Source organism: Sander lucioperca, chromosome 6 (assembly GCF_008315115.2).
Source record: "Sander lucioperca isolate FBNREF2018 chromosome 6, SLUC_FBN_1.2, whole genome shotgun sequence".
NCBI lineage: Eukaryota > Metazoa > Chordata > Actinopteri > Perciformes > Percidae > Sander > Sander lucioperca.
The window spans coordinates 2549681-2570516 of NC_050178.1; the positions used below are offsets into that span (position 1 = coordinate 2549681).

The window sequence follows — 20836 nt, forward strand, 5'->3', positions numbered from 1 at the left end:
GGAGTATTTTTTTGTCAGATTAAATTTGTAGAGATGATGCTTTTATTCTGGAGCATTCCCGTCGGAAGCCTCGGTATTGTTGCAGCTGAGCGAAAGCATGTTTCCGCCTCGTGTTTGACAGGTTGGTCAGTACAGTTAGCAAGTTTAATATAACTAATTCTTAAACTATTGTCTGTCGCTGCTAAAGATCACATAAACACGTATTGCGATGTGGCAGCGGTTTAATATAAAAGCCGTATCTGTGGGTACCGTTAGCATGGTTATTAATCGTAACAACTTTTTAGCTCCTTAAAGCTAACGTTAGCCAGCTAAGTTAACCGGTAACGTTGCTTCTCTAGCAACGACGTTACAGGTTTATTCACAATGTTCAAATAAAAGTTGTTAATGAATTGAAATTGAAAATGATAGTGCTCAATAGATATGTAGCTATAACACGTTGCTCTCTTGCAAAATGACTTATCATGCCTGAGTAACTTGGGGCAAAATATGCAGGATTGACAGTTTGAATACCTCTCTCTTCCACCAGGTTACATTTGACCCTCTGAGCTTGGCACCAGCTGTGATACACATCTGCCAGTTATACCTCTGTGTCTAGTGAAGTGCAGCCCACAAATACAGCATGTCCTCCCAGGAAGAAGATGGGACTGCAGAGCCGGGCCATAACACTGCGGGACCATCCACTTCTTCCTCCACTGAGAATGATAAGATCACTGGGGACATCATTACTGTCACCATTGGAGCAACCGTGCCCACAGGGTTTGAGCACACCGCTGCAGAAGAGGTCAATGAGAAGATTGGGGTTGATGCACGAATCAGCAAAGATCGTGGTCGCATATACTTTCCAATAACCACTGACAAGCTGTATCAGGTAGGAAACCTGGAGCCAATGCATGCCTTGCTCTTCCAAAGTTTTCTTCACCATCAATTTGCATTATACACGCAGAAAACTTTGCATTGATGCTGAATGGCAATAGCTGTTTATATGGAGCCCATTGATTATGTTGATCCAGTTTAATTTTGCCAGGTGAAAAAATGGGTACAGAAAACCTACATCTAAAATGTATCTGTCTACCTGTTCATTGAACTCCCTACTGTAGGTCCATCTTCTGAGGTCTGTGGACAACCTGTTTGTTGTGGTTGAGGAATATGATCATTACCAGTTCAAAGAATCAAAGGTAACTTACAGCCAGCGTTATTCGTTTGTAGCTGATGTTTAGCACATTTTTGTAAGGGTAATAAACACTGTGTTTTGTGCAGGAGGAGACATTGATGGAGATGCAGCAGCTTGCCTCCAAACTCCCCTGGACTAATGCCTTAGAGGTTTGGAAACTAAATGGCGCCCTAAAAAAGAAGAAAGGCTACCGGAAAGGAGGAAATGGTACCAAAGTAAAACCTAATAGTGAGGCCACTGATGCAGCCATTGCTGACACTGAGCAGCAAGAGCCACCGCAGGCGGCGTCTGCTGCTGAAAGCCCGACAAAGGCGGAGAGCACAGCTGACACGGAGACCAGCACGCAGGACTCAGAGGAGACAGCACCCGAGGCCAAACCCATCAAGTTTCGTGTGACGTGCAACAGGGCTGGTGACAAACACAGCTTTTCCTCTAACGAGGCAGCCAGAGACTTTGGTGGGGCCGTGCAAGAATACTTCCTGTGGAAAGCAGACATGACAAAGTTTGACATAGAGGTATGCTTGTTCAGACTAGACCGACACAAAGTGAATACAATCGCATTGGCCAAATAAAACTCTGCCTGTTCAGATACATTTGCAAGGCATAACCTAATGTTTAGTTTAAGGGGTAACAAAAGAAAAAATAACAACTCTGTTAGAGAACATTTTCTGTGAAGATAAGCTGTTCACATTATGTGAGAAGTTGAAAAATGCTTCATTGTATCATGATGAAGATGATGTGTATGTTCCTTGAATTCAAGGCTTCACACAATGATGACAATCTGTGGCTGTCTACATTTTGTAGAAAAGGGTTTTACTGCTGTGTGTGTGTGTGTGTGTGTGTGTGTGTGATAGATAGATAGATAGATAGATAGATAGATTTTTATTGATCCCAAAAGAAATGGGAAATTCCAGTGTTGCAGCAAAAAAATATCAGGCTCACATACAGAATATACATGAAATAATAATAGGATAGAATATAAGAACAGATAATTTAAAATATATACAAGTTTACTACAAAAACTTAAAACTAAAATGTTTGTCCACATCCTAAATTCAGTTTTAGTGCCTACTCTGAGTGAGCAGATATTTAAAGGTGTGGTTGGATACATGTTGAAATATTTTGTAAATTCTGTATGTGTTTGCTTTGTGCTGGCAAGTTTCAGTTTACTAAAGATAATACTGTAGACTGGAATATTAACCTAAGAAACAATAAATCCACATCAAAATAGTTGGCGATAATTTTTGTTTCCGATTATTTCAGCTCCATAGAATATAAGGATGTATGCATGGTTATGTTGATAAGTGCTTTCTAATCATGCACCATATGTTCCTGTACTGTAGGTGTTACTAAACATACACAATGAAGAGGTGGTGATCGGCATTGCACTCACAGAAGAGAGTCTTCACAGGAGAAACATCAGTCACTTTGGACCCACTACTCTGCGGTCTACCTTGTGCTATGGCATGCTCAGGTAATTCTACAACACTGTTTAAGCTCTGTTTTTGAATGTCTCAGGGATTTTATCAGGATATAGTTGATTCCCCAAATTTGTTTAAAAGTCAAGGGTTTTATTAACATGTATATTATTCAAACAAGGTGCAATTCCAAATGTCTGATTGGCTGATCATTGTGGTTCCCAACGTAAAGGTTGTTTTGATGTGACAAAGTTTTAGTCAAACAAATTCCACATTTAAACTGCTGTCATAATGACACCTTGGACAGCTACCAAGGTCATGGAGGAAGGAGGAAGACTCTTTGACAAAAATTACCGCCAAGCTGCAACCGCAGACTCTCATCTACAGTTACAGCAGATTTTAGGCTACGCCCATTCAAACAAATAGATGCAAAAGGTGCAAACAGGCAAAGATAATGACACATACTAAATTCTCATCAGCTGGAATCGGAAGCTGGAAAAACAGTGCTCCATAAAGTGTCCAATCATAATCCGAGAACAATGTCTTTGTCTGTTCACATTAAAGTTGGCCAAAAGACAGAGACAATAAAAGGATCAATTTGTTTTTACTGATACTTTGTAATGGAATATTTCCTGAAGACATTGTGGGGGCTGTGCAACAATTCTTCTCTGAGAGTAACCATGCAGGTGCTTTCCGTGACTGAATACTGGCATATCCAATACCACCATTCTAGCCAAGAACAACACTTCTCTGTTGAGATAAATATGTAAGTCACACCTTAGTTTTTATTTTAAGGCGTAACAAAATTGAGAAATAAAAACACCTCTGCTAGGTAACATGTAACCCTTATTACAATGTAGTAAGAATGTACATTTATGAAATAGCTTGTAGTAGTGTTATGTAGTTGATATCAGTGTGAATTTGGACCAGAATCAGAAGAAAACTAGATTGTTAAGAGCCAGAGAATTGAACATCAATAAAGAAACTAAGACACCAGGATAAAGTTGAGAAATTTGGCATACATACAGATAAAACACAGGTATGAAAAACAACAAACTAAAATAATAAAGTGCACACATAAAAGAAACCCTTTTCAGTTTTATGAGCTCAATTGTTCTTTGACGTGAGTTCAGAGATGTTCAACGTTGGGGCCCATATGAGTTTTGGTTCTGTTTGTCCTACCACCATGAAGAAGGAAATCCAGGGCAATCCGTCTAAGTTCAGATTCTCGATCCTGTAGCTCGCCACCCAGCCAAGTGGACTGGGAATCTTGAAACTCTTGTGATCTCTGGGACCTCAGGAGTCGATGTGGTTCAATATCCTTCTGTGTACTGGACCTCCCCTGCGTAGCATTTCTCAAATCTCCACCAAAAACCTGACCATTAAAATGTAATTCACTGCCTTTAACCCCGTGACCACAGTGGATTCAGGCACACCTCTTTCGCTCGAGTGAATGACGGCAGCCTCCTACGTCCCGATGCAGGCGCCAAAAGGGACGTGAGGAGACGTAAATCTAGTGATCTAACGCAGCCTAGTTGATAGCTGATTGGTCAGCTCACGGACCCAAGTTCACCCGTTGGCTTATTCACAAGCCCATCAAAGCTAACAAAAGAATAAGTGAAAGTTAAATCATTTTCCACTATTTTCTCCCATAGCTTTTACTGACTACTTTTGACCACATTTAAATAACTTGGAAAATAAAAGGAATGCCTTAAAATAATATAGGGGTGTCATTATCAAGCCTGGGCTACAAACAGTTTCCAGGAAGATAGGCACATACATAAACAGTTAAAATAGCAGTTTTTGATGTTTCTGTTTTGAAACACCAGTTTTTCTAAATGATTTAGTAAGCCTCTCGCACAGAGATATGTGCATTTTATCTAGAATATTTGTGTTTTGTTTTGGGCATCATCAGCATCATCAGCATTAGTGACAGTGCTTGCCAGATTTATGGATGAAGCACTGAGTAGCAGTGGGACCACAACAGAGGCTTGTGGTGCATTTAAGTACACATTACAAGTAGAAGAGAGGTGGAATTAGAGACAGTAGTTGGCAAAGGTTATTGACCAAGTTGAAAGCCTTCAGTAATTTTAGGCATCATACAGGGAGGAGAATGGTTTGTCAAGGCAGATTTGTCTAGTCCAGATACATGCGAGTCATTACTTTAATAGTTAATTTAAACACACTACACAAGAACAGTATTATCTGTCCTGAGTTTCAGAGGTTCATTCAGTATATGATCCAAAATAAATAAATAATAATCAGCAATTACACAGGTACTTCATGAAACAAAAATATTGTTTGTGTACATTTCAAATCAGTACAACGAGAACAGTACAAACCAAAGAACTATACAAAATTACTTAGATGAAATTCAAGAATTTTACATTTATAGATTCTACTTGTTGTAATTTGGCAGGTCAAACCTGTATCCACTGCTGCTAAGTGCGGTAGATTTGCGCTTAATTAACGTTAAAAGTTAAAAGTTGGTTATTTGTGATGATAAAAAACAATGAAATCAAGTAAAAGGCTCTTAACTATTCTAGTTTTAAGACAGCATGACTGGACTATAGAAATGTATGTGTAATGTAAATCGTTAGGGGAAGTGCTCAAATTAATCGGGGTCTAATGAGTTAGAGCAGCAGGCATGATGTCAGTCAGGACCTGAAACATGTTGCGGACATCTGAGGGGAAGAACAGCAGAATTGGTGGATGCTATATATTGACATGATGTTGCACTGGAGTTATTTTCATACTGTCTTGACAGGCTGTGTAAACCTCAGGCATCGGATGTAATACTTGATCCAATGTGCGGTACTGGAGCTATACCATTGGAGGTAAGACATAACTTCTGTAGCTAGACTACAGTATTGCCTAAATGAAAAGAAAAAGTGCAATATATAAACAGTGTCATTTGCCTAGCACCTCTTCTGATCTTCATCAAATTCATTTCATGAGTGAACTACAGACTGAAGACTTCAAGTGCCAAACAATCAATGTACTCCTCAACATGCACTTTTACTTGTACTTTCTTGAATTTTGTTTTTCTTCTCCAGGGGGCCATTGAATTTAACAGTTCATTCTATGTTGCCGGTGACAACAATGACATGGCAGTTAACCGCACTGTCAATAATATATGTCACATCCAGAAACGGAGGGCAATCAAGGGCAGGTGAGAGGGTGCACAGCTGGACATCATTATACAATTGTGTGTAGTTGATGATCTTCATAATGATTTATAATCCTTTTTGGATCCTTTCAAACAGTGCTTCTGGATTGCCTATTGACACAGTGCGTTGGGATCTGTGCAATTTACCCATAAGGACCGGCTCTGTTGACATTATCATCACTGACATGCCCTTTGGGAAGAGGTACAACAATAACAGTGGTGTACAGTAAATTATGTTAAATGAGTCGATGTTTTGAATACTTTAATGTCCCAGTCGAGGTCTAAGCTGACTCTAACGTAACCACGGTGCTATAGCTGTTAGTTGACAATTTGATTTTTGAAACAGAAAATACTTAATAGTGGATTTATCTTTAAGCACTTTTCACGTCAACCATGAGGTAAAATCTCTCTGTTTTCTTGAAGAATGGGCTCTAGGAAGAAAAACTGGGACCTGTACCCCTCCTGTCTGAGGGAAATGGCCCGTGTGTGCACACCAGGCTCAGGAAAGGCTGTCTTGTTGACGCAGGACAAGAAATGCTTGGCCAAGGTAACCGTATATCTCATGTAGAAAGCAGGATTTTCAGCTAAGATAAGAGAATTTTTTCCAGGAATATACATTTCAAATACCGGTAAATCACAGTGCAATCCTGTCCTGATGACAATTCATGCTAGCTGTTGTTTGCTTAATCCAAATGTTAATGTTAACCTGTTGGCGGGCTATGCATGCAGCACGACTGCCTTTCCCAGCAGCCGTATTATTCATAAAGCCACACCTAACTCAAACGAATAAACAAATGGCAAGGAAATTCAGAAGAAATGCATCTGGGTTCGACTCCGCCCTGCGGCCCTTTGCTGCATGTCCTTCCATGTCTTCAGCTGTCCTTTATAAATAAAGGCCTAAAATGCTCAAAAAATAATCTTAAAAAAAGAAAGAAATGCCTTTGTTAGAAACGTATCCACATGGGCCGTGCTGGGAAGGGGGGCTAAGCCATGCCCACTCACCCTTCTGTGACCTCAGAGCTGCAGATTGCAGCTCTGCATGGGCTGGGACACACATTCATACAGTTTGATAAAGTAACGTTACTTATTGGACTTAGAACTTATCATTGCACTTACAATAATGAGCGTAGCTGTCCTCAATTTAGGTCATCCTCTACGTCTCAGCTCCGGTTTTTCGTGTGTGTGTGTGTGTGTGTGTGTGTGTGTGTGTGTGTGTGTGTGTGTGTGTGTGCGCGCGCGCACGTCAGTCGCGGGGGAACTTGGCAGCAGCCTCGCCTGCTGCAGAGAGCCAACAGGATCGAAACAGCGTACATTGATGTTAAAATGTATACAGGTTGGCAGGACGGTCTGAAATGCACAGTGTTTCGCTGTACGTTTTGTTGGTAAATGTGAGCTGTTCGAGTCACACCATGGATGTATTAAGAGAACACGTCTCGTCTTCATATCAGAAACAAGGAAATTAATTTGGCAACGTACGTGTGTTACGTCAACCCGTTCTCACTCCCGCTTGGTCAGTGGCTCTCAGTGTCACATAACTGACGCAAAGTCTGGCACGTGGGACTGTTGTGATTGGTTGAAGTTGCGGGAAACTCCAGTTATTGGTGAAATTTGCTGTAAAGTTGCGGTGATTGGTCAAAATTGCGCACCGAATTCACAGTAATTGGTTGAATTTGCGTGAATTGTTGCGATCGCGACATCGCAAATTCCTAGAGGGACTGATTTATCATTAACTGTTGATGAATGGACCGGGTGCAGCTGCAACCTGCGCGTCCACTGATGCTCCGCCATTTGCGTTGAGTAGATATGTGTTCCTAGTACAGAAAGACAATACACACTATAAATACCACGTTCCACCCAAGAACGACTGTATTTGTTTTGATCTCCACCCCTTGTATAATCAATGGTTCTGGTTTTTCCACACCTCAGGGAGCTTAGGATGGAGACGTGTCAAGATTGAACTAAATAGTACACTGTGTGTACAAGATTAGTATACAACCTGTTCCCATGGAAGTAATTCTAAAAATAATTAATTCAAATTGGGTTTTTTCTTTTTTGTAATTCTTAAACAGCAGTGGTCATCTTGTAAGCCTGAGCAACTGGCTAACCACAGTCACTTTTTGCAAATCTGTACATCTATGCAATAATCTATTTTTCTTTCAGTGTTTTGCTTAGTGCTACTTTATATTTCTGATAAATCAGAAGCCCACAGGATATGCCATGTGTGTATGTGTATAGCAAAAACATGAAATACATGTTATTGCAGTTAAAACTTCTCCTATAGGGTTTGAAATCACCATAATGTAAATAGATGAAATAGTGGTAGCCAAAATGCGTAACATCCTTTGCTATAAGCACAGCAGAAATAAATGGCAGTCTGACGCAACATTCGGAAGTGCAAGAAACAAAAGCCACACTTACTCATTACTTCCTTGGCTTCCTGTGAAAACCGTTAAATACAATTCCCCTGGTTTTTACATGATGAAATATCAAAACCTGCCCATCAACTATATTTATTTAAATTTGAATGAATCTGTCAAAAATAATTAAAAGGATGTGCATTGAGACGACTCTTGTCAACAATGAACTGTGAGCACACCTCTTAAGGTGGCTGGACTTTCTGCTGTCATGTCTCATGAGGGGCAGACTGAACATCTGTTCTTTACACATAAATGAGACATACCTATTTGGCATTTTAGGTATTTTAGTAAAGTAGGTGGGCCAGTGTATTATGTCACTATGGGCGTTGTCATATACAGCCATGACAAAAAAAGATGATACAAGTTATGCAAAGTAACATCATTCATTATCTTCTAGCAGTATTTAAAGTGGTGCACTGACAGACGGACTGATAGTGTATATATGAGGTCAATGAGGTGATGGTGGTGTTTTTGTATCTACATTTAGAAATAACAGTACACAGAAAGAATGTTACAAATGGCGAGTAAAATGGTGAATCAGATTAAGAGTGTTAAGTGTGCTATGAAAATGTTGGACCTCTGAATGGGGTCATGGGTTGCAAAAGTTTAACTCTGTTAATTACACAGTTTACTGTTGACACTTTGTGTTATATGTGCTTTACTAGATTTAGTCAAACTCAAATAATGAATATTATTATATAGAAAAATGGTGTTCTATTGTGAAATGGAAAAATCCAGTGTTGGTTTTATTTTCCCTACTGAAGTGTGATCATTTGTAAATGCCAGTGTTTTTTTATGTTTATGCAGCTTTCCATCAAGTTTAAACAACCTAATATAGTCCTGCTTAAAAGTTTGCGTGCAGAATCAATTTACCTTGAAATAATCTCTAACTCATCCCACGAGTTTGAGTGATGCAGGTTTAACTTAGCTCAGTCTCTGAGTCATGGAACAAGACTTACCAGCTGTATTTGTCTAAGCACAGATATCTTTTTTTCGTTTTACACAAAACAAATGTGTAATTTGTTAGTTTGCCCTCACATGATTTATGTTGTCTCCAGGCTATCTCGAGGATGGGAGGGCTGTGGAGGAAGCTGCACACTGTTTGGGTCAATGTCGGGGGTTTACATGCTGGAGTCTACCTCCTCAAGCGAACCGGGGCCGTGTTTGGCCAAACTCCGGAGGATGTCTATGAATCACGAGGGACGGTTAATGAAAAAGGGGATGAGAAGGGCGAAAAGGAGCTCTCTTAATTCTTGCTCTGCATTTAGGTTCTGAATTTATATTTAAGGCCATTACGGATTGACATTTTTTATATTTTCATTATTTTTTTCAGGTTTCAGATTCTCTGGTCAAGCTTGCCAAGCATTTGTGTGTACATTTTTATTTCTCATTTAGTTTAATGTGAAAAATGGCTAACTGGAAAGAGAAAAGCTATTTTTATGTTCAGAAGCAGTGTATTGGTTCTCACACTCTGTATGACAGTTCATTTGTCATATTGCTGTTCATAAACCTGCTGAAGGTGGTTTTAACTGCACCCCTCAGACCGACTCTGCCCCCCCCCCCCCCCCCCTGCACATATTGCCATATTGTTCTGATTAATAAAGATTCAAACAAAATGTCAGTTGATGTAAACATTCTTTGTCAGTGCCACGCAGCAATAAGACGTGCAGAGTAGAATGGGAAGGTGTACTTTTATATTTATTATTAATATTATTTCATATTTGACCTGCTGAAAAAGTGTGTGCTTTCCAGTCTTTTATTTAATGTCTACTTGCGAGCCAGCACATGTCTAGACTCGTTCCTTCTTTTCTCCAAAAGCGACGTGCAGATCTGAGCAGACAGGACACAACAATAACAATATCAACTGATATTGAGTAAAAAAGGAAGGCTATTTGTGTGTAACTCAGACTGAGTAATAGTAATAACTTGTGTGCGTGAACATTTGCACGCGGTATAAAACTCCCTTTGGCCTTTCAATAAAGTATTGCCTAACCCAAAACATCAAAGGGATAGTTCCAAACAGGGAAAATAGTATAGAATTGTGTAGCAGTTATTGTTAATGAAAATCGAGTTAGCATGAAACTAAAAAGCAAAGACAGAAAGGTTGTGCGGTGAATTTAATGTAGATTTAACTCGGGTCTTGATAGTAGGAATGAACTGAAGTTAACATGGGAGGATAATTCTGCTTTAACTATTGTGCTGTAAACAGGATTAATATTAATAGTTTGAACACGAGCATATTTCAAAGTCAGGCAGACGTTAAGTGCGGGTACTTCCCCATCATAGGTCACCACCTAAAGCCCAAATCTCCAGGAACACATACGGGCAGCTGTACACAGCCTGTAAAACCCGTAAAACGTGCGTTAAGGGGAATTAAAAGTATTGTTTCATTTCCTTGTATTAATCAAAGTCACTGGGTCGCAGGTTGTACTCAGGATGACGGGCATGACGTCAACGTCTTCGATTTAGCAATGAGCAGCGCAGATGACAGTGACGTGCCTGTGAGTTCATAAAAAGCCATGAGAGCTGAAGGGACTCCATTGACTCAGCGCAGCGGGAAAGTAAACACACGAGATGATCTGGACCATTTTTCTGCTTGCCCAAGCTGTCCTGCTTTATTTGATCCTCACAAACAGATCGAGGTGAGTTAATAGGCCTATTAGATTCACTTGTAGCCTACTGTCCTATGCATGTTGTAGACTAAATACTGTAATATTTGCCAGAACAAAGAAAACGGGGAAAATACTGCTTTTGACACTGAATCTGATGATGTGCTCATGTCAACTGATTTCTTGTAACATCTATGTGTTTTTGCTGTCGATTGTGATGTAAATTCGCGCCTGGTTTAAAATCCTTTTGACCTAGTTATTTTTTTAAACAGTATTATTAACACATTATTAACAGTAATAGTAACACTATTATTGGTTTTCTTTACATAGCCTACTTTTAAGTAGTGTATGGATAATAAGACTGTGGTGATGATAATAATAAAGGACTCACTGCGCATCATTACGTCAAGTGAACCCATTTATTAGTTGAATGGGTTGTTCTTGATCCTAAGGAATGTGGTTAAACTACAGTGTTACATTTAGAAGCGTCCTATTTGAGAGTCTACACTTAACTGGTTTTTGTTTTCCTCTGAGGCAAATGGTCTACAAAATGAATCTCTGATGTACTCCTTTTTGTGATGTAATTTATATTTTTAACTGATCCCTGTTAATGGGTTTGACTAAAAGGTTAGTCATACAAACAGACTGCACTGTGTGTACAATGACACCAAACACTTGCGGCGTTGTGGCACTTGTGTAGCCTATGTGGCAGACAACGAAGGACATGCATGTGTCAAATAAGCAGTGGTGGAATGTAACGAAGTACAAGTACAAAACATTCTCGGTCCTCCTCAGCTGTGAAGTCACGTACTTGTTGTCCAAGCCCGTGCGTTCTCGCTAAATAAATGTGTGCAGCATTCACTGTCCCGTGGGAAATAATGCAAAGTCGAGCTTCATGCAGATCACCCTGATAGATAACCAGAATTGTAAGTCAGAATGTAAACTGGGCCACAGATGGTAAGCACAATTACATTAACCTAAAACTAACTTAATTAAAATACGACAGCCCATACTGTTTTTTTTTAATGATTAGAATATAGACATTAAGAGAATAAATCGTTATGCAAGTACTTTTACTTTTAATACTTAAAGTACATTTAAAATCAGGTACTTTTTACTTTTACTTAAGTAGAGTTTTCATTGTTGTACTTTTACTTTTACTAAAGTAAATATATCTCTGGTTATTTGTACTTTTACTTAAGTACTGAGATTCAGTACATCCTCCACCACTGCAAATAAGATTCACTGTGTTGTTTATTGTCCACAGGACTGTGTGTTTAAGTATCCCCAATTTACAGTCAGATCAGATAAGCCAACTTTTTCAATACACAAAATCAGTTGAATCATTAATTTGTAATTTTTTATTTTTTTTTTAGATCCAAGAGTGATCCACCTCTAGACAAAGGCGTTATCCCATGGTTAGGCCATGCACTTGAATTTGGAAAAGATGCATCCAAGTTCTTGAATCGAATGAAGCAGAAACATGGTGACATTTTCACAGTGAGTAGAAGAAACCTGAAGATGATGTACTGTACATTTGACAGAACAATCTCACCTCTGTAAATACTTACATTTTAATTTTCCTTAGCACTTTTAAGGATGTCATATTAGTGTAAAGGTTCAGCTTTAAAGTCTTCTCAGAAAAAAATTTAACTTTTACAATTCTGGGCAAACTCCCTCCACTGAAGAAGATAATTTAATACAATTAAAAACTCCATCAGCTACAAAATGGTCCTTGAGGTGAGATTGTTTCCAAAGTCAAGAATTAACTTAATATATTGTATATATTGAATGCTTGGTAGTCACTTCTGATGCTAAATTTAGAAAGATTGAAACAAAAGAAAAAGGCAAGTCCCGTGTTGCGGTTTGGACATTTCTGTTATGGTTTCTGTATTTTGCCTTGTGTTTTGTGCTTTTCTGTTGCTTCCTTGTTGTTTTCTGTAAGTTCCCTGTTTTTGTTGGTTATTCTGTTATGGTTTCTGTATTTTGCCTTGTGTTTTGTGCTTTTCTGTTGCTTCCTTGTTGTTTTCTGTAAGTTCCCTGTTTTTGTTGGTTATTCTGTTATGGTTTCTGTATTTTGCCTTGTGTTTTGTGCTTTTCTGTTGCTTCCTTGTTGTTTTCTGTAAGTTCCCTGTTTTTGTTGGTTATTCTGTATTGTGTATGTTTTGGTTAATCGCTGTTGCGAGGAGTGAGTAATAGTGGACCCAAACGCAGAGAGAGGCAGGCAGGCAGGAGAAAGTTGGCGTAGAGGATTTATTGCAACCAAAAAAACACAGCACAGAGGCTGGAAAAACCACAGGAAAAGAATCACATGGAAAAACTCACAAAAGAACGCAGGGAAGGACATGAACATACACAGGGTGGCAGGGCACGGGCACAAACAGACACAAAACAATCTGACAAGAGGAAAAGGGAACACAGAGGTTAAATACACGAGGTAATGAACAAATGAGGGACAGGTGATACAACAGGTGAAACACATCAGGGCGGGGCAGGGTAATCAACAAAGGCGGGAACACAGAGAGTAAAACTAGACATGACAAGACAGAAATCAGACTATCAAAATAAAACAGGAACTTCAACTAAACACAGAAACTTGACACAACACAAGGGAGAACAGAACTCAGGGATTAACCAAAACATACACAATACAGAATAACCAACAAAAACAGGGAATTTACAGAAAACAACAAGGAAGCAACAGAAAAGCACAAAACACAAGGCAAAATACAGAAACCATAACAGAAATGTCCAAACTGCAACATCCTGTTTGTAAAGTAATAAAGGGAAACTTTAATTCACACTGGTATATACTTTTCTGCTTGTTTTCATATAGAATATAATCTGGAATCTCCAAATGTGTCTGTAAAATACATTTTAGAGATTAAAGAATATATATTCATATCTATGTAACAGCATGTTACAGATACCACCATGCAACATGAATTTACATCAGGATACACTATGATTTTTAAATTATCCTGAAACAGTTTCATGTTTTTTGTGTGACACTAACAAATGATGTTTCCAATAAGTGTGATCCTGACTTTTTTAAGTTATTCAAAAGATTTGAGGAATACTGCATTTCATCAGAAATTTACTGTATTGGGATACAATATAGTTAAACCTTCAGAAATGCATGCAAAATAATTTGCTGCATTATACCTGAATGTATCTCATGTATTTTTACTTTTGCACCGATAATGTACAGGTACGTGTTGCTGGACGTTACGTGACTGTGCTGCTGGATCCGCACTCATACGACACGGTCATCAATGACTCCGACTCCCTGGACTTCACTCGCTATGCACAGGTGCTCATGGAACGGATCTTTAACCTGCGGCTCCCGCATCACCAGCCGGCTAAAGCGAAAGCAATGACCAAAAGGTATGTCCTCATTACTTTATACTCCAAACTGAAAGCTTGTTCTGTATATTTTCATTTTCATTTTATGTAAATGTAAACGGAAAAATTGTTCGTGGGAATCCACCCATTCAAGTCTCATGAATAGCATCACTGTGGGTAATTCAGAAAAACACCATTCCTATTTTTCAGAATTTCGTTTTTAGGGCCTCTTGTTTTGTTATTGCTCAGTTGTTCTACACAGTTGTTCATTGTGTAGAACTGAAAGAAATCTTACTCCAGTGTGATATTGGCAGACATCAAAGAAAGCAGGGGCGAGCCACATACTCAGTGTTATCTTTATAGGTTTATAAGAGGGACGCTTGGGCACACTGCCTTCTTCAGGTTGCATATGAGTTATTTGTCTTTGCAGCTTTCTCCTCCTTTCTTTGCTTATTGTGTTACCACTTTACCCACATTTGCTAAATGTAAAACCTATGTTATATTACCTCAGAGAAAATAAGGCAACTAGGTCAACAAGTAGCAGTAATAATGCGTGTCATGTCAACACCATCAATCAGCGTGACATGATTTACATAGTTCCCCTCCATGGTCCCGCAGTTAACATTTACTTATCGCCGCTGCAACGTTTTGTGTCCGCAGGCACTTCACAGGAATGGATTTGTCCGCTCTCAACAGCACCATGAGCAGACACCTGCAGGCCTCACTGAAAGCTGAGATGCCTCAGAACCAGAAAGACTGGAAAGAGGAGGGACTGTTCAACCTCTCCTACAGCTTACTCTTCAAGTAAGAGTGCCCCCTCCTCCCACACAAACACGCGTGCACACACACACACACACACACACACACACACACTCACACACTCACACACACACACACACACACACACACACACACTCTTAACTATGTTAAAAGAAGCATTCATGTCAAAAGCCTTCCGCTAAACAGTTTACACACCAGTCAACCCTGTAGTCTTCTGTTTGTAAACACAGCAAGAAAAATGTAGGATGACTACACTCTTTCACATAAATATTTGAGGTCACCTTTCCGGTCGAGCATTTTGGCTGAATCTCAATGGAGCTATCATTAGTAAACAAAGGATCGAGTAGATATCTGGAATTTGAAACGCTATATGATAGTAATGTTTCCTGTGAAACCATGAGGAGAGTGGAAAGGGCTTGTGTGCATTCAAACAGAAAAAAACTGTGTGGGCTGGTTATCGTTCCATCAAGACAAAAAACAATGTCCGCCATTCATCAACCGGAGAGTTCCGCACATTCCCACACTTATTGTATCTCTACTTTCTCTGCAGGGCGGGGTATCTGACGCTGTTCGGAGGAGAACAGAACAACAACAGCGCAGATCCCTCAAGCATCTATGAGGAGTACAAGAAGTTTGATGGTCTCTTGACCAAAATGGCGAGAGGCACACTAAAGCCAGGTAGTGACACTGACAACACCTCTCACAATTAAGTCAAAACTTCCCCACTGCCCACTGATATTCTTTATCAGTTGATCAGTAGCTTCAGCCAGGGAGCCTGCAGTTATCTGAGAGCATTGTGACGAATAAATGAGAAAAAAAGTCTGTCACTTATAATAATAATAATAAATTGAATTTGTATAGCGCTTTTCAAGGACTCAAAGTCTAGATTTGGATCATCAGCATTACAGTCCATGAGTCATAAGATGGCGTTGCATGGGTTTCACTGTTTACATCTGTCACTAACTTGCGTTGACGACATCGATGGATGTTTTGATTTGTTTTGCAGTTGCCATGGCGAGTTTCACTTACTCAGTTGCTTGCATAGCGTCTAGGAGCCCTTTTTTTTTTTTTTGCTTTTGAAGACTTAAACAATTCACAGTTCATCATCATAGTCTTCTACAGATTGTGATCTAACTTGTATCGTTAGCTCACTAGATACACCTTATTTCCCAACGGCCTTGTCTTTCTTTGTGTGCTGTATCATTGTTTAGAGTTGCATTTGTTCTATATGACTATACAAGTCGGACAATTACAATACAATGCACACCACCTCCAGTCGTGCCTGTCATACCTTTATTTACACTAGGCTCAAATGTTTATGTTCTGCCTGTGATTCACCCACCCACTCACTCACATTGTGATGTTTATCTGTGACAGAGGAGAAGAGGACAGTCCAGAGTGTTCGGCAGAGACTGTGGGAGCTTCTGGCTCCAGCAGGTCTGACTGAGGACTCGGGGTCGAGCCCTTGGCTCCACGCCTACAGGCGGCTCCTGCAGGAGGAGGGAGCCAATGAAGAGACGCAGAAGAAAGCTGTACTGATGCAACTCTGGGCCACACAGGTGAGTCAGAAGAAACATTCTGTAACAACAGAATTCCAGTCAGTGATCACCTCTAGAGATTAGGAAAAATGTCTGCTCAGTCAGATGACCTTGATGCCGCTGTGTCTCTACAGTATCCTCAGTGGTGGGAAGTAACCAAATACATTTTATCAGTTCAAGTTTTGAGGTACTTTACACAAGTATTTCAATGTTCTGCTACTTTAAACTTCTAATCCACTAGATGTACTTTTTACTTCACTCCTTTTACATGACACCTGCCCTTACTACTACTTACTTTACAGATGGATATTTTACCTAAAACAAAATATGGTAAGCTTATAAAATACAACACATTGTTAAAGATTAAACCAATGGGTCCAAACTCTTTTCTTGTGTGACCTAACAGAAGTTGGGGCCCCAAATAAGTCTCTGATGTCTATGAGAGATATTTCCCCTTTAAACTTCTTATATAGTTTAAATTAAATAGCAGTTTGAGGCCCAAAGAGGTAGAATTATCTAATATTTCACAAATACTGGCAAAGATCAGAGAAAAATCCCCCCAAAAAATAATAGGAATTTATACAGCTGAACTTTTGTTTTTTCTTCTTTCCAACCACATTAATCATCTCAGGACCCCTCAGATTCATCTTGTGACCCTGGACTAAACTACCTAACTGTATATAAAGTAGTTAAAACTAGCTCCACCTCGATCAGCTCCAACAGTAAAATGCTATTTATACATTTGCATCAGTATTAACAATCTAGTAATTTAATCTATCTCAAAATATATCACGCACAGGGGCTATTTTTAGTACTTTTAGTTTTGATACTTTAAATACATTTTGCTGATAATTTTTTAACTTTTACTTAAAAAAGGTTTTGAATGCAGGACCTTTACTTGTAGTTGAGAATTTTCGACTTCGTTGTATTGGTACCTTAAGTAAAAAATCAGTATTTCCTCCCCCCCCTGTGCAGTACTCTTATTTAGCACATGAGTGTGCTGTTCACTTCTGCTTTCACAGCAGTTACTCTGCCTTTAAGTGAGAATTCAAGTCATGAAAGGGCTTCAGAAATATAAGCTAGAGTACTTTACAGTAATGGTTTTGGACTTAGGCTGAATGTTGTCATGACTATTTCTTGCGTCAAAAAAAAAAAAGGATATGACTTGAAATTATTGTCTACTTACAGCTTTTCTGTGTCACTACAGTACCCAGTTTACAGTGTTTCTCCTGAAAAACTGACAAAACCTTTCAATTGGTTTGTCAGGTGTTTAAATGTCAGGTAATACATAACTGCATCTCTTCCAAGAAAATTATTGCTATTTCTAAATTTACAAAACAAAAAGTAGGTTATTAGTTATATTGGTTTTAGTCTTGAATGAGCTGGTCTTGACTTACTTACATGGGACTTGGCATTGACTCATACAGTCTTGCCCATAGCCCTGCTGGAGGGGTTTATTTCATCAAAGGCATTAATCAGATATTTCCTTAAAAATTTGTCTTACCCTGTAGGCTGCTTACTCATCCTTTTTTTGTGGTAATTGTCACTGTGTTTTATTTCCATTTAATTACAAGTCATAATTTTTTTTAGTTATCTCTGAGTCACATTTTTAATTTCCCCAAAACTTAAGTGAAATAAATTAACATGTATTTGTTGGCTAGTTAACTATCCAACAAATCCTCTGTATGTTATGCAAATACATGTTCATTTCACACACATTCATTGCGGTAGGGACAAACAGTATTGTGATCACTGTCAATACAGTGTTATTGGTTTAAACTTCAAGCTTTCCCACACTCAGGTCTGTGATACCTCTGCATAAAAGTTTGGACAATGTCACGTTTTTGTGACGCATGTTTTAACACTACGTTTGTCATCGGCAGTGTTTATGTATGTTAACATAAGCATTAATTACACTTTGTGGTGTAACTGCAGTGACTTAAAAGCCAATACTGTGGTAATGTATTCGCTGTGTTAAATTTCCACAGTGCACTATTTTTTTTACAGTTTGCTGTAAAGAATAAATAGCTTCATAGGTTGCCCTGCCCTTGGACGCAGGCAAATGGCAGGGGACCTCAGGTTTCCAACGGCTTTCCTTATTAAGTAAACGGTTACCGCCAGAGCTTTGCCAGTAGTGAGACTATCCAGAGCTAGCTCCTCTCGTCCCAGGCACATGAAAGGAAACTGTTTGTTTTTTTTATCTCGTCAGCACTAAAGATTCATTAGGCTTTTTATTTAATTGAACTTAACTTTAGTTTACATGTGTGCTTCGTTGCAACTCTAACAGAAGATAGACGTGAGTACCATGGGTGTCATGTTCTTATTTGCTATAACCAAATAACCACCTGCGCTGTCACTATGCAACGCCACAGTGAGAGAGATCTTATCATTGTCGTCATGTTAGTCTTTGTTTGTTTTCAGGGTAATGTTGGTCCTGCTGCTTTCTGGCTGTTGGGCTACTTATTGACAAATCCTGAAGCTCTGACAGCAGTGAAGAGGGAGTTAAGCGGGATCTCCCTGATGGAAACCTCAGAGACCTCATTACTGGACAGACCTGTGAACACCCCTGTGTTTGGTGAGGGCTTGATCCCAACACTTGTGTAAACCTAGAGAAATCTATTGGCAGTAGCTTGTTCCTATTGTCAGTAAGATGAGGCAGAAACTAAAGTCTGGATTCACATGTCAAGAAATCTAATACACAGTATGCACTTAAATGCATACATAATACAAATTAGTAAAAGAATTCATAAAAACCAGAGAAATATTGCGGATGAAAAAAACCCGCTGCTGCTCTTTTTCTGTTATTAACATTTCTTTCTGCCCCTCCCCAGATAGCGTCTTGGAAGAGACACTTAGACTCACTGCTGCCCCCTTCATCACCAGAGAGGTCGTGCAGGAAAAGACCCTCCACATGGCTGATGGCCAAGAGTACATGCTAAGAAAGGGAGACAGGGTGTGTTTGTTCCCCTTTAACAGCCCTCAAATGGACCCTGAGATTCACCACGAGCCACAGGTTAGTTGTCCTGTCTTGTTAAAGTGAAAAATGTTCTGTTTCCAACCTCTTTAGTCTATCAAAACCTTCTTGTGCTGCCAACAGGAATAGTAGTAATTGTCTTTGGGACTATTTGGAGGCAGACTTAAATGTAATCAGCGTAGTTGTTTATGTAAGGTGGAATCAACGCCTACACAAGGCTGACCCTGTATTACCCAGGGAGAGGTCAAGCTTTGGACCATTCAGGGATTAGCTGAGCACGGGAACAGAAACACGGCTAATAGGCGTGGGAAGGACATCGCAGTTAGGCTGCATTAAGAAACTCTGTCCACCAGAAACGAACAGACATCAAACTGAATGCTCCAGCAAATTTTCATACATATATACATGTCCTTTCTAATTGGTTGCATCTCTAAATGTGTTTCCTTTTTAGAAATACAAGTACGATCGCTTCCTGAATGAAGATGGATCAGTGAAGAGAGATTTTTATAAAGGAGGGAGGCGGCTGAAATATTACACCATGCCATGGGGCGCAGGGACCAATGGCTGTGTGGGAAAAGAATTTGCCATCAATACCATCAGAAAGTGAGTGTCCTAGAAGTAGTGCACCATGTAACTTTATGATCTGTTAAGACCTAAAAATGTTCCACAATGGAGAAGTTTGTTAACTTTAATTTCTGCTTTAATGTTCTAATTTCATGTTTCATCCGCGTTCACTCGGCAGGTTTGTTTACATGGTGTTGACCAACTATGATTTGGAGCTGTGTGACCCAAATGCTCAGATGCCGGAGGTAAATGCCAGTCGTTATGGATTTGGAATGCTACAGCCAGAGGGAGACCTGCTTGTCCGATACAAACCTAGGAATACACACTAGGACTTCAAAAACAAGCACATATCTTGTATGCACATTTCAACACATGCACATTATTTATAGTGTTAATATGCTCTTTGTACTTTTATACTCCATATTTATATTATACAGTATCTAATTGTTATTTATAAATAAATAATACATTGTGTACAATATTGTGTTGTCAAATTTCTTTAAGGTTTTTGGGTAAAGTGATTGGTGAGTCTATTACAGTCATATACGTTTGTGCTGCACCCCACATTATTATTTTATGAGTGAAACTAATGACGTTGACATTTGTCTTCACAAGGTGCCATTTTTAGCAGCTCTAAAAAGTTCCGCTTTGGCACATGTTTCTGTATGTTAAATACAGAGCATGAGCATAATGAGGGGACTGCTTGTACTGTAAACAGAACTGGCCACACATCTGTCACACTGACACATGCCCGCTGTTTGCAGAGTGAAGCTGAGTGGAAAGTTTAGAGATATATGTCTTTTGGAAAGCAACTAATCACTTAATGGTAGGAGCAGATCCACCATGGGCCA

The 20836-nt window shown here is 39.3% G+C and overlaps 2 protein-coding genes across 4 annotated transcripts; both read left to right on the forward strand.

Annotated features, from left to right (window-relative positions):
- thumpd3 (THUMP domain containing 3) lies at positions 1-9582 on the forward strand. Of its 3 annotated transcripts, none has more exons than XM_031287739.2 (10): positions 1-121; positions 527-868; positions 1098-1175; positions 1258-1686; positions 2515-2645; positions 5357-5426; positions 5646-5761; positions 5856-5960; positions 6182-6305; positions 9234-9582. In XM_031287739.2, the coding sequence occupies exons 2-10, from the start codon at positions 620-622 to the stop codon at positions 9423-9425; spliced, it is 1494 nt and encodes a 497-aa protein (XP_031143599.1). In that variant the 5' UTR covers positions 1-121; positions 527-619; the 3' UTR covers positions 9426-9582. The 3 variants fall into 3 exon arrangements, with proteins under 3 accessions (XP_031143599.1, XP_031143602.1, XP_031143601.1); XM_031287742.2 differs by having other exon boundaries at positions 64-125; XM_031287741.2 differs by having other exon boundaries at positions 113-241.
- Positions 9583-10565: 983 nt separating this feature from the next.
- Positions 10566-20466, forward strand: LOC116041731 (prostacyclin synthase). The gene is made up of 10 exons (XM_031287776.2): positions 10566-10817; positions 12161-12284; positions 13996-14171; positions 14790-14933; positions 15460-15587; positions 16287-16468; positions 18869-19022; positions 19279-19460; positions 19873-20024; positions 20164-20466. The coding sequence occupies exons 1-10, from the start codon at positions 10750-10752 to the stop codon at positions 20312-20314; spliced, it is 1461 nt and encodes a 486-aa protein (XP_031143636.1). The 5' UTR covers positions 10566-10749; the 3' UTR covers positions 20315-20466.
- The last annotated feature ends 370 nt before the right edge of the window (positions 20467-20836 follow it).